The sequence below is a fragment of the Falco cherrug genome, chromosome 2, assembly GCF_023634085.1.
Source record: "Falco cherrug isolate bFalChe1 chromosome 2, bFalChe1.pri, whole genome shotgun sequence".
NCBI classification, from domain to species: Eukaryota; Metazoa; Chordata; class Aves; order Falconiformes; family Falconidae; genus Falco; species Falco cherrug.
In genome coordinates this window covers 55,593,872-55,610,387 of record NC_073698.1, presented here as the reverse complement: position 1 = coordinate 55,610,387, position 16,516 = coordinate 55,593,872, and the positions used below count along the sequence as shown (strand labels likewise).

Genomic DNA, 16,516 nt, shown 5'->3' with positions numbered 1-16,516 from the left:
AGCCGGCCCCTTCCCCGCCACAACGTGTCCGTTGCTGGGTTCGGTCGTAAGTTGCGACGCAGCGTCGTAAAAAGCGAGGTCGCGGTCAGAGGCGGTCGGATAAAGTCTTGGTCTCTTGCCCGCTCCGCCGCTTTCGGAGGCGATGAGCCGCGGTGTTCGGGCACACGGCGCGACGGGAAAGTGTCTTTCCGCGCGGGCTGTCGCCGTCGCAGCTCTGCCCGTGAAGCCCCCGGGAGCGCTGCGGCTTCGGCCCCATGTTGCGGGTGGCGCGAGGCGGCAGGCCCGTGCGGGCAGCCGCCGTAAAGCGCGGGCCATGTCGGGGCAGCTGGTAACCGCGGAGCCGCCGGTCTTCGAGAAGCGGCTGCTCGTGACGGGCGGCGCGGGGTTCATGTGAGTGGCGGCTGCGGTGCCCTGAGTGCGGCCTCGCCTCCCCGCTGGGCCGGGTGGGTGCCGCCGGCCTCCTCTCCGGGGGCGCGGGCGGGGGGAGCAGGCCGCGGCGGCGGGGTCCCGTAGTGCCGCTTCCCCCGGGCCGTTCCGTGGAGCCGCTGGCTCGGACCGCGTTCACTCAGGCGCAGGTTGCGGTGGGTGCAGCCGTTTCTGCAGAGCCGGGCTCGTCTGGCAGGCGGCCCGCGGCTCTCCCAGGACTGCAGGCTCTGAGGTGGTGGTGGGCGCCGGGGGCGAGCGGCGCCGCTGCCCACCTGTCTTGCGCCGCGGCCGGCCAGAAGGTGCTCGGCGGCGGGGGGGGGGGGTCCCAGCGCTGGTGGTGGGAGTCGGCGCCCAGCCTCAAGCGGGGTGTGCCTAGGGGGGGGTGGCAGCGCTTTGAGCCAGCTGCTGCTTCTCGTATCCACTCCCTAGCGCTGTGGGCTCTGCTCGAGGCAGAGGAGGTTCAGGTCCGTCCCAGGCTGGAGCCCGGCAGCGTGCTCGGTGTCTGAAGCTGCGGGAGGACAGAGATTTTTATGTCACCCCTCATCTTGGGGGGCTGGAGATGTGAATAAGCCCTGATAAACCTGTATCCTCAGGCTGAGCTGCCTCTCACCCAGTGGGACTGTCAAGGTTGAGCGTTGAGAGTAAGTTATTGTGTGTTAGAAGAGTTGGCTGTTTAGTTCTCCTTAATATCTAATGTATAAAATTAAAAGAGTGTAAAAATATTTTAGAATGGCAATTGAATGTAGCATATAACAATTTGGTTCTGGGTTTATTTTTGTTAGGTGGCTGTGAGAAGTGCTGCTTTCTTTTGTTATAGCATGAGGTTTTAACAGACTTCGAGTTCTAACTGTACAGTTATGGGTGTTATCAACAGAATAATGTTGTATCTTAAAATAATCTGTGAATTCCTCTTTTGTCTGGAGTACAGTCCCCTCTTCTCCCAAAGCCTTTTGATATTCCTAAACTTACTTGTATTTTGTCATCTATTTGTTACCTTAATACTACATAATTGTAAAATATGGTTTTTTTTTCTATCCTGCAGTGCTTCACATGTAGTTGTCTCTCTTGTGAAAAAGTATCCGAACTATCTGATCATAAATCTAGATAAGGTAATAGCTTGTTTTCTTTCTTGATATGGAATACTGTCTTAAATAATTTTTAATGCAATCTATACCTTGTTGAAATTTATATGGGTTATTGTTAAGGTGCTGTTCATGTGCCCAACACAAAAAAAAAAAGAAGCCTTCAGATTATAAACTTGTTGAATTTTTACAGTTAGGATATCTTTCAGAGTTTTGCGTTTTTAAAGCTTTAACGTGTCTGCTTGCAAAATAGCTTTTCTTTTGAAATAAGTCTGCTATGTTCAAACTTTCTAGTAATTAGGTCAGATCAGAGTTAGCTTATTTACTTTCATGAAGGCCACATAATGATATCGTGTGGGTATCTCTCTTCAGCTCGACTACTGTGCAAGCCTGAAGAATCTTGAAACTGTCTCTGAGAAGGAAAACTACAAGTTTATCCAGGTGATAAAGCCTTCTTTTCTAGGAAACTTGACTTTTAACTTGAATTTTATGCCTTCATATCAAGGTAATGTAGTCTGCAGAGCTCCCCAAACTAGAAGTCACTGCTTTAATTTATGGTGAAGTTGTAATTACTTCTGCTAAATTATTGTCAAAAATGAGTCAGGGTATGTAATATGCCAATGTACGTGACAATCAGATGGACATAACAGCGTTTACTTAATCTGTTTACCTTTATTAATAACTTCATAATTCACCCACAGAAATCTGTGACAATATGTGGTATGTTCTGTTTCTTACATGAAGTAGTCTTTTGAAAGCTGATGTATTCTGCTGTATAATAAAGATACAGAATTAGTAAAAGCCTGATTATGGAGATGAATGGTTTTAGGGATGGTTCTTTCGCTTTTGATAGGTGGCATGGACTCAGTTTCAGCTCTTCTGTGCTTCTCTGATGCTGTCATAGATTTTGCACCACTTTCTTCTTCTGTTGATCCTAGACACAGGCTACATTTTTGGTTTTACTGCTGTTGATCCTGTGTAGTTCATAGTTGTTTTGGAACAGGATCTCATGGGAATATTCAAGGTATACCTTTTTTTTTTTAATTTTGCCAATTAAATTAGTTTACCGTTTCTACAGTTTTACTTTCAGACAGGAGATGGATTTTGATTTATTGTTCAGATAAACATTCTGACTGCTGGGTTTGTATGCTGAGGTCCTTCCCCTCTATGAAGTTCAGTACTGATGCTGATCTCTCTGTCTAGCTGAGCTGCCTGAGCTTGCAGGACATCAGAGAAATGCATATAGTTTAATTTGCTGAAATAGCAACTTTGTCAGAGATAGTAGATGTAAGTCAAACATATCTCTTAGATTCAAGTGGGGTTGGGAGTTTAACTTGTCCTCACCCGTTTGGTGACCCCCATGGCTATTTATATTTTTGTGAACCTACCTCTTTATTTCAGTAAGTAATTATCTCTGAGCTATTGGGATAAAAGTTGTGTGAGGGGAAAGGGAATGTGTACTAAGCGAGTGTACACAGTTCAGCGTGCCCAAACTGGGGTTTGGGTTATTTTCCTAATGTTTTTGATGGTTTCCAGTATGTGATATGAAATGTATGAATACTGTAGAAAAGCTTTGTTACCTGGATATATATTAATATTTAATTGCTGGGGATGGCATGGAGAAGTCATCCTGTAAAAAGTCAGACACCCATATGAAGTAGGGGAATAGTAAAAAGGAATGATGTAGCTATACTGCTTCTGAACTAGAGTAGGAATGTGTTCTGGCAAAACGTACACCAGTGTAATTCAAACTTTTTGGGGTTTATTTGATTTTTTTTTTTTTAAGGAAGATTGATCATAGCTTAACATGCAGCTGATATGCAGGCAGACAGTTTACACTGATAGGAAGAAATGCAGTGGAAGAATATTCTGTGATGGACAAGCCCTGTGATTGGAACTGTAACACTATTATGGGGCTTAGGAGAGAGCAGGAAAGGTAAATGATCTAGTGGTGTTGTAGAAGAGGGGCCTGTTTTGGAAAACAGAGAAGTGAAAGTTTAGAAAACTTGTGTAAGAAGCTGTATGAAAGATATTTTTATCAGAGTTTCTGTTGTTGCTAAGCACACATGTATTGAGTTTGAATTTAGTTTTTTAAAGTAAAAATTGTAACCACTTAGTTCAAAATAATCTACAAGCCCTAAGTGTATTTACAGTAGCGTTTCACTTCTGCTTAAGGATGAGAAATAGAGAAATGGGATCATCTTCCCATTTCTGACATACAGTACTTCTTTGAGGCTGTTGTTCAGAATTGTTGCTTGAGAACTTCTTAAAACACAGATGCATTTGAACTATTTGTACTTAAGTGCCTTGTTATTGAAAATACAGAAGTCTTTCTTCCCAAGACACCTGTTCTTGGGTACTATCTTGTTTAAGTTGAGCCAACAGCTAAATATCAAAAGCTGTTTCTCAGCTTGCATTTGCCTTTAAAAGCTATGTTGCTTCTGTGTCAAACTAAAGAATGGCTTATATGTTGGTGCCTTGCTCTTTTCTAAATATATCAGTTAAAAAAAATAATTATGAGAACAAACAACAAAACCCCAAATCATCACAAGATAGATACCCACCCATCTATTTTAACAAAGGTGGAAATTCACTTCACCTTTGGTAATGCCGCTGGGTGTCACTGTTAGCCAGACTCCAGTAACTCTTGCTGTGGGAACTTGGCATTTCAACCTCAGCATTCAGGCTACACACTGTACTTCTGTTGTGTATGTTTCGGGAGTGATGCTGTTTCTAATGTTAAATAGTAATATAAATCCTGAAATAAGTTTCATTGAGCCTGTTGCTCAAAATGCGTGAAATGTATATCTGGTCTTACTTTACACATGGCATTGATAAATTGCCCAAAACTGAGTGAGTAGTGCTATTTGTATCCTGTGCTTCCTTTGTAATGATATATGATGCTTGGTACAAATGAAATCTTACTGTCTTCTATTAAATATAATTTGTTCATGATTTTTTTTCCTGTTCAGGGAGATATTTGTGAACCTGATTTTATAAAACAGCTCTTTGAAACTGAGAAAATAGATATAGTCCTTCATTTTGCAGCCCAAACCCATGTAGGTGAGCATTGTTGCATGTTTTGTTATTATTTTCCATGAGTATATTTATTTGAAATACATACTGATATTTTATTGTTTCTTCCCTTCGTGTAAAACAAGGATACAGTTTGTCTCTACAAATTACATGATTCAGTGTCTGGTGGCCTTTTTAACTTACAGGGGTTAAAGGCCTGAATTATAAAGTACTTCATCTGATTCTTGTCTATTTTTATTGCACATAAATGGTGATGCTCCCTTTTTTCATTACATTCTTGAATTCCATCTAGACACACAAATAGCTGACAGTGTACTGGTGGAGTCATGAAGACAGTGGAAAAAGTGTACATGGTCTTAAGTTTCTGCTCGATTGGCTCCAGCCTTTCAGGAGATAACACACTGTGGAAGCTGAAGGCTTTATCTCCCTTCAGAATCTTGCCTGGATTCTAAAAAGAGAGAATGAATTACACCTAAAAGTACCTGTTTCATATTACCACAGTTACTCTTACTGTACTCCTTAAGTCATGAGAAGGAATCCTTGAAGAATTCTCAAGGAAAATGCTTCTCAAAATTGACAGATTTGATTATGCACAAAGTCATATCAAATTGTCAGCGGGACAGTTCTAAGAATTAAAACAGGTGTTAGTTAACTAACAGTCATGGGTATATATTCTGCATCTTACAGCTGTCTTTAAATGGTGGTTTTTTTTTACTGAGTTTGGCCCTTCCTAGAGGAGAGGGAAAGTAGTTATGCTGCCCCTTAAAGTTAAATAATGCTATTTCAAATGGAACCATCCATGGCGAACTAGCTTTTGCTCTTGATTCCAATTTCCTGTTGACAGCAAGGATTTTGTCTTCAAGTTAAGTGTAGAAAATGTCTTCATTTAATAATGACCTTGCTATCTGACAATCAAAGAACTAGTGATAAAGTCCCAGCCTATATTGCCGCATCTAATATTATGGTTCAATAGGAAGCCATGTCTTGCCTAAATTTAATCAGAATTTTCTGAATTTTTTAACGTAGATCTTTCATTTTGGCATGCCCTGGAATTCACGTATGTAAATGTTTATGGCACTAATGTGCTGGTTGCAGCTGCGCATGAAGCCAATGTGGAGAAGTTTGTCTATGTTAGTACAGATGAAGTGTATGGAGGTAGCACTGATAAGGTGAGTTTAAAAGTGCAGGAGGGTTTTTATTGCTTTATTTGCTTTTTGTAGTGAAGGCAAAATTAACTTTCCTTGGCCTCTGTAAATGTATGACTTTTGAGCTATTACTGACGCTACTGGAGCTTGTAAACAAGCACTGGTTGTTTCTAGAAAGCTAAGTATCAAAATTGTCCAGAATTTTTATGTGGCGTGCTTTATATTGAATGTGTATTACCTAAAACAGTGAGGCTCAGATCACTAATGACACATGAATACTCCTTAGGGATAGTACCAAAGGAATGTAGTATACAAATTTTGCCTTGAGGCATTCATGAGAATTCAGTAATATGCACAGTATGTAGTTCTTTATTATTAATTTATTGTAAAACTTTTTTCCCCTGCTCTGCCTTGACTCTGAACTTGGCAGGAAGGGAACTGGTTTTATACTCTAGCTAAAGTACGAACAGAACTGTAGGTAGTGAGAATTTGAACAGGAAACAGTTCCTGTACTGGAAAAAATATGTGGATGTTTCTTGCTGTTCTGTGGAAATCTTTTTGATTTTTGCCAATTTATACCTGACATTAATTCAGGAAATGTAATTTAGCTCAGTAAAAAGACAAATTGTGTGTGCTTGTCTTTCAAGAGGCATAAACAATGGCAAAGGAGTCTTGTGCCGTAGTCCATGAAAATACTAGTGTATTTCAGAAAAGTCCTGTGCACTTCTGTACTGTTACAATGTCTTTATCGGTTCCTTCAACACAGCTTCAATACCTAGACTTTTATGATACCCAAGGATGTTGTTTTCCTGCATGTAGACCAGTGGCTGGCTGAGATAACTTCAAGTGAACTTTTTCTGCCTCTTGCCCTTGAAAAGAGCACTTTCATTTAGTCTGGTTTTTGCTTTTTGTGAATCACATTAGAGGTTATTGTAGAGTTTTTTTGGGAAGAAGGAAGGTCAAAAAGTAAATTTGAGCCAATTTCAGAGCCAAAAGTCAGACAAGAAAATGAGGGGGTTTTTTATTGTAAGTTAAGGTGATTGTTACAAATTGCACCTCTGGCAGTGTAGAATCCCTCCTTTTGGTTTGCTGTATCTGTGGTGTTTTTTGTTTTGTGTTTTTTTTTATTATTTTATTTTTCCCTCTCCCCAAGTGAGACATTCATAGAAGTGGAAGGATAGCCATGAAGCTACCTGTTCTGGAATAGGTCAGAGTTGTTGAAGTCTTGCTTTGGAGGGCTTTGGGTTGCAATTCTATTTTTCTTATAGTAATAAAGTTTATGGAAAAGGGAGAATGGACCTCTTTTATATTTAGGACTGAAAGGTCCATTTGCTAGCAGTGGTGCAATGGGACTCTGAGGCAACATGAGCCTGAAAAGGTTGAACCTCCCTGTGGCAATAGTGATGATTTTACAAGATAAAAATCTAAGGAGCTGCCACTGTGAGGTACTCTCCTAGAAGTATAAAAATATTACTGCTGGTATTCTGGTTACTTCCTGTGTTTGATAAATCGACTGTTTTTTTGTTATTGGTCTTCTGCGGTAAGTGGGAGGGTGACTTTCTCAGACCGGTGTGCTTGGATATTGAGGGGTTATTTCAGTTGCAGCTGCAGCTTTTTGTAACTTCACTTGGGCAAAAGAATTTGAGTAATACAAATTTTTCTTTACATTTTAGGAGTTTGATGAATCTTCACCAAAACGTCCAACAAATCCCTATGCCTCCTCTAAAGCAGCTGCAGAGTGTTTTGTTCAGTCTTACTGGGAAAGGTACCAAGTAAGTTGATGCAAACTTCAAAAACTGAAGCCCATACTGGAGTGTCTGTGTATATAGGAATATAAAAGAAAAATCACTTACCAGTCTGCACAGTGCCACCTCTTTCCTGATTGCTAGTCTTGCAGTTTGGATGTGTTGGAGTATGTCCACCACTTGCTGGTGGAGATGCACTGCAAGACAATGGGAAGAGGCCAAATGTTTTAAAATTATTTTGAAAGTGTTAACTGTAATGTCTGAAAATGTTATTTGATAAAATGGTCAAAGAGGACATGACAAATCTTGAATGTTAAGCTTGAAGGAAGTATGTTTATACAGAAGTAGAATATGCAAAATTCAAATTGTATTAAGACTACATAGTGAAAGTGGAAAAAATGAAGAAACGCCTCCTATTATTCAGATTTGTTTAAACAAAAATATTTAAAATTTTGAATACTTTATAGACTTTTGTTCTTGGTATGTCCTTCTATGAAGTTGTTGGCACCAAGTTGACTTGAGTAAGATGTTAATGACTAAAACATTTTCTTGGGATAAGTAGTAGTAAGCCAGTCTTCAGTCAACCAGATACATGTATGTAATGTCCTATGATGGTTTCACAGCAAGACTTGAGAGGTTACAGACATTTGTCACTTGTGGTGCTCCTAACAGACTGAGAAGGCTGGAGGCCTTTGCCTGTTTGACAGAAGTGTGGATAGCTTAATTTATTAATGTTTGTAAGGGCTTGCAGATTTTTTCAATAAGCATTGTGGGAGTGTCGGGTTTTTTATTGATCAGCGAGAAGCCTACAGACTTTTACTGATATATATTTTCTTCCATAACACATGCATGTTTCATGTTCTTAAGTTCCCAGTTGTTATCACACGGAGCAGTAATGTTTATGGACCACACCAATATCCAGAAAAAGTAAGTTAAACCTGTGCTTTACTCTGAGCTTCAGTATGTCATAATTTGTGGTTGAAATGATATTTCTTTTTTCTTGTAAGATTGGACTGGCTTTTGAAAAAAAGCACTGTCTTACAAGTATATTTATTCATGCTTACCTGTGATTATATGTTTTGATTTCACACCAGTGTGACATGCCATCAACACAATGAACACGTGTTTTTTTTGGTTGTCAGTAAACCATCAAGTAGACTTAACATGAATTTTCTTGAAATGACTTTGTTTTGCAATTGTCCTATTTTTCAAAGGATATTTAACTGGCCTGTGTCTGACAGGTTTCCCCTACAAATTATGTTAACTCAATGTCATGTGCTGTAATTAGGAATGTTTAATAACTAAGGTAAACATTTTAAAAAGTAAATTGTGAGAGAGCAATATATCTGGTGTAGAAAGACATGTTCCAACCTGTACAGAAAATGGATAAGATAAAGCTATAGCAATCAGATACAAGGACAAGAGTAGTGCAAATCGACTTGCTCTTTGCGTGTCCAAAAATACGTTGTGGGGTAACTATTTAAAATGGTTATTAGTGAGAGGGCGCTGCCTTTGTAGGCAATGCCAAGATGTGCTATGCTAGTGAATGGAAATACGCTGGTGGAATGATGGGGGGAATCATACGTACTCTTCGGAGCTTGTGTGAAATGTAGCTATATTTTGGAGTTCCAGTGAGGTATTTTTTAATTTGGATTGCTTTTTATGTGTTGGGTTTGGTTTTCTTTGCAAATTTGTTCATCCACCTGCAGTAATATAGGGAAAAATAATAGCTTTTACAATATGTTTTTTGCTGATCTGTGGCTTGGGAGATGCCTGGCTACAGGTTGCGTGATGTTGGGACTACATTCCGGGGATGTATCGCTATTTACTTGCTTTCAGCTTATATATATTCTTCCTCAAGTAATCCACTTTTAGTTACCACCAGGAACCCAGTATTAGGCTAGATGGTTCTTCAGTTTTACTCGGTATGTCTTTTTTTATGTTTGGAGTATAAGTTATTCAAGCTCTTTTAATTTTATTAGCTTTCTAATGGCTTCAGTTTAAAAACTTTAATAGCAGGGCTAACTATGCTGAAGTTTCTGGGACATTATGAATGGATCTAAGCTTTTAGCTGAGCATAATACTATAAATCTTTATGCTGCAAGCTAGTGGCTGTCACCTTGCTCTGTGTTTACTTATCTTGAAATTCTGTATTGTTTCTCTTGAAACAATTATTTTAATGACTCTTTTGGCTATAGATTTACTGCAACTTGCTGAGTGTTTAAACTGTGTTCTAAACTGTTTGCAGTAGTCTATCCCTAGTTAGACTCTGGCACGCTTCTGGGTGTGGAAGGTAATAGAGCTATTTTCTTTTGTAAAAATGTTATGTTTGTAACTACTGGCTTGTAATGGTTGACCAGAAAGATAAGATTTACAATACAATAGAGGCATCTAATCTTAAAACAAATCAACCCAACAGCTTCTAGGCTAATCTAGTCTAATCAAAAAGCATTCTTTCATTAGACTTAAGAAAATGTAAAGTTATTTAAAGGGTCTTATTAAAATATTTAATGATACTTACTGGTGAAGCCCCATACACTATTTTAGAAGCTGTTACTCCATAAAGAGAAGTAATGTGTGGGTTTTTTTTTGTTCAATTCCTCAGGTTATTCCAAAGTTTATATCTTTGTTGCAGCAGAACAGAAAATGGTATGTAATTTGCTTTTTTGTTTGGTGGATTTGTGCTGTAAAACTGTAATTACAGCTATAAACGCATGGTGTAGCCAGTTATGAAATTACCATTTTACAAAGTTATGAATTGCTTATTTTAATAATAAGATTTCCTTAAAGGTTTGTTTGCATGTCAGCTGCTTAAGGTACCATCAGGTAGTGACTCACAGCAAAACTGCTTAAAACAGTCTTGAATGCTTGTACTTATGGATTAACAAAAATTTCCTGCTTTTTCCTTCTTTTAAGCTGTATTCATGGTTCTGGACTTCAAAGAAGGAATTTCCTGTATGCAACTGATGTGGTAGAAGCATTCCTTACTGTCCTGAAGGAGGGGAAGCCAGGTGAAATTTACAACATTGGAACTAACTTTGAGATGTCCATTGCCCAGCTTGCTAAGGAGTTAATCCATTTAGTGAGTAAACATTTTCGATGCTTTTCTTTACCAGTCATTGCACATATGAACAGTTCTACTATAAACCTTTAGGTGCTCTTGGAAGATCTTATAGGCTTGCGGTGGGTCTTAGAAGATAATTTTAGCAGAATGATGTGCTACCCTTTCTGTAGCAGCTGTACACGGTACAGGCTATCAACTGCTGCATCAGCTATGCTGACTGGAACATAACTAGCATAATGGTTAAATACCATTTGGTAGGGTTTTGTCATACTCGCTGCTTTACTTTTGATCTGAAAATGTGGCACTGTTAAAATCTTAACAATTTGATTATGAATGGTTAGGCAGTACTTGGGTGAAGGAGAAGTGTTGGAATTGTTCTAGGTAGTTTTGATAACTTCAGTAGTTTGAAAAGTCAGTTTAGTCAAAAAGACCACTTCTGTTTCTGGCTTGTTTTTTTAACAGACTTAAATCTTGTTTAAAAAATCATTTTTTTAAATGTATGTTAAGACAGTGCCACATGTGCGGGGGTGATTTTTTTGTTTCTCTTTTTGACAGATAAAAAAGACCAGTTCGGAATCTGAAATGGAGCACTGGATGGATTATGTCAAAGACAGGTAAGAAAATAGCAAAGCACTTTCAGTATAGATTTATCCTGAAGGTGTCTGGGGCTCTTGGCAAATAATTTTTTTGAGAAATTGTTTTTGCTGTACAGGAGGAAAAACTTTTGAGGGAGTAAGAGCTGTTTTGCTTTTGTAATTTTTTTTTTGCTAGTGGATTTGACATGTATGGTCTGTACAGAACACTGTATAGAAAAACAGGATTTCTGTTTATTATTTGGATCTTTAGTTCGGAGAATATGTATTGAAGGGGAATGTGTAATGCTAATCTGTCTGTCTTTACACTTCTCACTACTGAAGTCTGCTCTGGAAGCACATAGTGGCTAATTTTTTTTCTTAAGGTAGTTTAGACTGTTTATTCAGTACTTTGTATTTGCTATTACTTGAGTGAGATGAATCCCATCATCTCATTTAGCTTTAGTATTTTGACATTAATGTGATTAGTTCAGACTTAAATGTGATTTATAGGTAAGACCCACTCTCCACAGGCAGTAATATGCACCTGCAGAGTGTAGTTAACTTTAGATTCCTATCTTAACCTGAAACCGGTATCTCAAAACTAGATGTAAAACTCTGAGATGTCAAAGTTAGGGTGGCAGCGAAAATGGATAGCTTCTATAAATATGCTTTTGCTCTGTGTTCTGTCCTTAATTTCAGGCTTGGTTTGGCTCTGTTCTTTTTATCTCCATTTCTTTTCTGCAGCAACAGTGAGTCTCTGCTCTACTTTAGATATTACTCTTTCCAGAGTGATTAGAAATGGCGTATCTGCCAATAGCAGTTAGGTATTATTAGAATTCTCACTTTCTGTTCATATTTGGATTGTTATCATGGCAGCTGAAGTGTCTTCAAATGTACTAGTTCTTGGTTTTAAAAGGCTTTTTCTTCAGAATCCTGTCTGAGTGTATTGCAGGCCTTTGAAAAAATTGCCTTTGGCTTGCATGATGTGAATGTTCAGTAGGTCTCAGTGTAATTCAGATTGAGGTATTTCTTCTTGTGTATTGGGCCCTGTCCACTAATGCTTAAGCATAAATGGGCTTGGGAAAACTAATCACATAGGAATACATGTTTCAAAGAATGTTGAGGTCTTATAAAAGATTCTTAAGATACCTAGCTAATGATTACTTAATTCTTTAATGGGTGACTTAAAGGTCATGGGGGTTACTTGTCATGGAAAAATTAGTTCTGCTTCAGCTTGATATTAGCATGTTTTAATAATGGTGATAAGTAGTTGGTTTCTTCTGCGCATGCAGCTTAACTATTCAGTATGCTAGTGCCAGTAATGCAGGAATGCTAGATTAGACTAACTGCCACATAGTGGATGTGAAAATTTGTGCCATGCTTAAATGTAGGGAATTTATTTCTGTGTTGAATCTTGCAGCCTGGGTTTCTATGTATTGGGTATTACTAAGTTTGTGTAGCTAATGAGGCACTGTAATGACAGTGCTTTGGAAGCCTATGTATTTCAGATAAGGAGTGTGTGAAAATTTGTGGGCTTTCAGAATGAAAAAAGTGAATGCTGATACTAGAAGACACTGGTTTGCATGGTGACTGTCTTAAGAGTTGCAAATACACGAATTTGCACAACTGCATTGGCAGTGACTTGAATTCTGCATTCATTTTTGTGCCAATAAGATAACTAATTCTTATTTATTCTGGTCATTTCTGAGTAGTTGACTGTACAAACTGAATTGCATTGTTGTAGCTGCACTCAGCTGCCACGTGTTTTTTGAAAGGGCTATAATCTGTTCACGTTGGTGGGAATTTTCAAAATTGAAGCATACCCAATGTTGGTTTGAAGACAATGGAAGTTACTGCATCTCTTAAGTAATGAAAAAGTCTAATCAAATTGTTTTCCTTGTGCATCTTATACTTCATCAGACCTACCAATGACCTGAGATATCCAATGAATTCGGAAAAAATGCACAGCTTAGGATGGACACCTAAAGTGCCTTGGAAAGAAGGAATAAGGAAAACAAGTAGGACTGATAGCTTTTACACTAATTGATTTAGAAGTGATGGGAGCATGGAAAGGGAGGAGAATGGGTATATGGCTTAGTTAATGAGAAGCTGAAGAGAATGAATTTAAAACATTAATTTTAAATAAATTAGCTGTCTTAAGTAGTGAATTTACCTGATTTAAAAAAACCGTTAATCACAGTAGCTTCAGCTACTAGAATTAATTACTTTTTAATGCTAGAATAAGTCTTGCATAAAGAATTTATAAAATCTAAACTAGATTTCTTAATATTATAGGTTAAAATTTTGCATAATGAACTATTAGCATGTTGTTAATCTTGTATCTGTGGAATATTTTAATTTCCCTGTTATCTCTGGTCAGCTTGACTCATCAGCATTTTCTTCCTACTAGTTGAATGGTACAAAGAAAACTTTCACAACTGGAAAAACTCAGAGAAAGCTTTGGAGCCCTTTCCTGTGACTGAGCCATTTGCACAGCTCAGTGGTCCATAGGATGGCAGAGAACCTGAAGGAATTTGTTCTACCTCAATTGCCTTTTCTTCGAAGCCTGCAATCAAGTAGCCACAGTGAACTCTTAATGTAATAAAGATATGTGAAACATGATGAATACAGTATGAAATGCAGATGAAAACTGCAGTATGGCAGAACTTTAGAAGGGTTTCAGCACTTTATAAGTTGAACATGTTAATTTCAGCTTCTGGTGCAATACTAAATTCTCACCAGGTATTGATTTTAAAGAACTGTACAGGGTGAAGAATATTTATAATGCTATAAATTAGTGTAACAAGTAAAATCCGCCTTATTAAGAATAATTATGATTACAGTTTTGGGGACTTTAAATAAAATTTGTTTTAGTTCTGGAATCATTCATCTGTATTTGTTTTTTACAGTGCAATGTATTATTTTGTCACTTTAAAGAGTTGCATTTTATTTTTAATGAAGGGGAAAAATGTGCCATTTTCTGGACAATGTAAATGAGTTGATAGAAGCTAGATATGGCACCCATGTGGCTCAGTGCTTTTCCTGTCGGTTTAGTATTACCTTCTGTAAATAACAGTTTAATCAGTTATCTGTTCTCTAACTTGACATGACCTTTTTTTAAGGGGGGCTGGGGTGTAATGTGTCAAACAGTAGCAGGTGGTCTCACTGAAATTTCCAGAAGCATTTTCTTAAACTTTTGCTCTGTTTTAGTCATCTTTGTACTGTATTAGTCTTTTATGTGTTAATTTCCTTTTTTAACTGCATTTGTTACAAACTTGAAATTCTGTAATAGTTAACATTCCAGTGATGTTATTTCGTGTGATATGAAGGCTGTTTATGGAGAAAAATTTTAAATGCTTTTCCTGTGAATTGTGGCCTGGCAGACAATGCAGTATTTCACTTTTTTTTTGACAAACATTTTAAAGATGAAATTATACTTGGGTTTTAATATAAAGTTTGGAAGGAAACTTCATTTCTAGGAATATGTCCATCTTTTTCAGAGTTGATTTAGTAATAAGTTATATTGTAACTCATTTCTCTTAAGTAAACACATGGAAAAAGTAGATGATGGGGTTTTGTTAATTTTATTTTGTCCTGTATCCTGAAAAAATTATCATTGCTTTTTTTTGGATTTGAGGTGGCAGAGAGAAGGGATGGCTGTTTTTTAGCTTCTGTACTTGGCCATTCCACACCCTTTTTTTGCTTCTGGCTTTGCAGGAGCATAGGACTAGGATGCTACAGTGCACTCAGAAATTGCTGTGGCTTCTGAAGTCTCCCAGAAACTGGGAGTTAACTCTGAAAGTGGAAGTATGTGCAGAAGTCTTTTCCTTACCACCTGAAGTGCAGGAGAAGAATGGAGCGTAGGGTTTTTGCCCTAGCTGTGCCCCTGCTAGATAAAACTTTAATAGTATTGACCTAGATAACTTACAGGTAATACTGCCTTTGGACCTACAGTGCTCCCAACTTCATTACACCTCTTGTGTGTTGTATGGTGCTGTTGATAAAATTCCACTTTTGACTGATAAGAGTAATTTTAAAAGAAGGCTAAACAGTAAGCTTATAGGCTTACCTTGGCACCAAGCGTGTGTTCTAAAGTCTAGGAGTGTGTTACTGAATATGAGTTTTCTGTGAGAAAGTGGGATAATATTACACTAGAATTGTGTTGCACTTGTTTTTTGGGTTTCTAATACTTGGTTTGATAGTAAAAACCTCCATTTGGGAAGGGCAGAGGTTACAGGACTTGGTGTGTACTGGTCTTAGAATACCTGGTTTACCAGCTACTTAAAAACCATAAGCTTCTACTCATGATTCACTTCAATTTCACTGTCACATACACTTAAGTTCTTTAAATAACCATAAAATGCTAATATGTTTCAACTGTCAGTAAGAGGAACCTTCATACAAAAAGTACAAATTTTGTTAGAGAAAAAAGTGGCTGTTTTATTAAATGTACTATACATGAGACTGTCCTTCTCTCTTGTTTTTGCATCATTTGGTTTTGTGTTACTGTTAATTTTTATTCCCATTTCACCTGGCAAAACAAAGGTTTCTGAAAATAATAAAAAGTTAGGATAGCCTGTTGACCCATAGTAGCTCTGATTTTTGTGGTAATGTATGAAAACTCTAAAGTTGGTAGTGTATTGACTTCTATGCATGCCATCACACATTTGGAGTTTATCTGTACCAAACATCACAAGATTGTTAGCTGCATCGGTAGGAGACATGCTCATTAGGTGATTACATTAATCATTTCTCAGTAAAACAATTGTTGCCAGTGGCAATGGAAAATCATGAGAATATAAGATTTTGTATCAGTATGTTATTACACCTTTTTGGTACAATGGTATGTTTGTTGTTTTTTTTTTTTAACTTCCCTCTAACTAGGATTTACTCCCTCGTTCTTTAACAAAAGAGCTTTTGTTTTCAGTCACTAAACTGCTGGCCCAGTCCTCAGCATTTTGACTTCTAAAAATATGTATTTGATTTCTGAAAATACATCAGCTCCTGAAGAACAGTGGTTGCTCACTTTCCAAAAGTGGGACAACTTGAGGAATAGTATACTGTGAAGGTAAAAGGAAATATGGGGGTGGGTCACCAAATATTCACCAGGCTAGTTTCAGAAAAGTTTATGCTTCTTCCACACTCAGAAGAGGCGGGATCTGTTAAACTTCATTGCTGTGGAAGGGAGGGTTTGGTTTGGTGCTTTTTTTTTTTTTTTTTTTTTTTTGACTGACAGGAAGGGGAAGCAGTGGACAATCTTGCAAAGCAGCGTTTCTCTCCGCACAGCATGTAGGGAGCGTGAACAGGGGATGCTCTCACAGGCAGCTTTTTCTAGAGCCATGAGCTGTGCAAATAAAGTACAAACTTGTGACGTGAGTGTCCAACACCAGTGCCGCATGTGCTAAAGTGTGCACCCAGGTGTATGCTCTGCTTTTGACCTGTA

At 38.1% G+C, this 16,516-nt stretch overlaps 1 protein-coding gene across 3 annotated transcripts; it reads left to right on the top strand.

The window, feature by feature from the left end:
* Positions 1–50: 50 nt before the first annotated feature.
* Positions 51–15,537, top strand: TGDS (TDP-glucose 4,6-dehydratase). Of its 3 annotated transcripts, XM_055702549.1 has the most exons (12): positions 53–390; positions 1,469–1,535; positions 1,881–1,949; positions 4,481–4,571; positions 5,571–5,713; positions 7,363–7,461; positions 8,302–8,361; positions 10,040–10,083; positions 10,351–10,516; positions 11,054–11,112; positions 12,994–13,091; positions 13,484–15,537. In XM_055702549.1, the coding sequence occupies exons 1-12, from the start codon at positions 143–145 to the stop codon at positions 13,582–13,584; spliced, it is 1,245 nt and encodes a 414-aa protein (XP_055558524.1). In that variant the 5' UTR covers positions 53–142; the 3' UTR covers positions 13,585–15,537. The 3 variants fall into 3 exon arrangements, with proteins under 3 accessions (XP_055558525.1, XP_055558526.1, XP_055558524.1); XM_055702550.1 differs by lacking the exon at positions 12,994–13,091 and having other exon boundaries at positions 51–390; XM_055702551.1 differs by lacking the exons at positions 4,481–4,571; positions 5,571–5,713 and having other exon boundaries at positions 51–390.
* The last annotated feature ends 979 nt before the right edge of the window (positions 15,538–16,516 follow it).

Bases quoted from the DNA above. Each gene is read 5' to 3' on its own strand.
- TGDS (XM_055702549.1), top strand. From the start codon at position 143: ATGAGCCGCGGTGTTCGGGCACACGGCGCGACGGGAAAGTGTCTTTCC. The intron at 391-1,468 runs GTGAGTGGCGGC...TCTATCCTGCAG, and splicing joins ACGGGCGGCGCGGGGTTCAT to TGCTTCACATGTAGTTGTCT. The intron at 5,714-7,362 runs GTGAGTTTAAAA...TTTACATTTTAG, and splicing joins ATGGAGGTAGCACTGATAAG to GAGTTTGATGAATCTTCACC.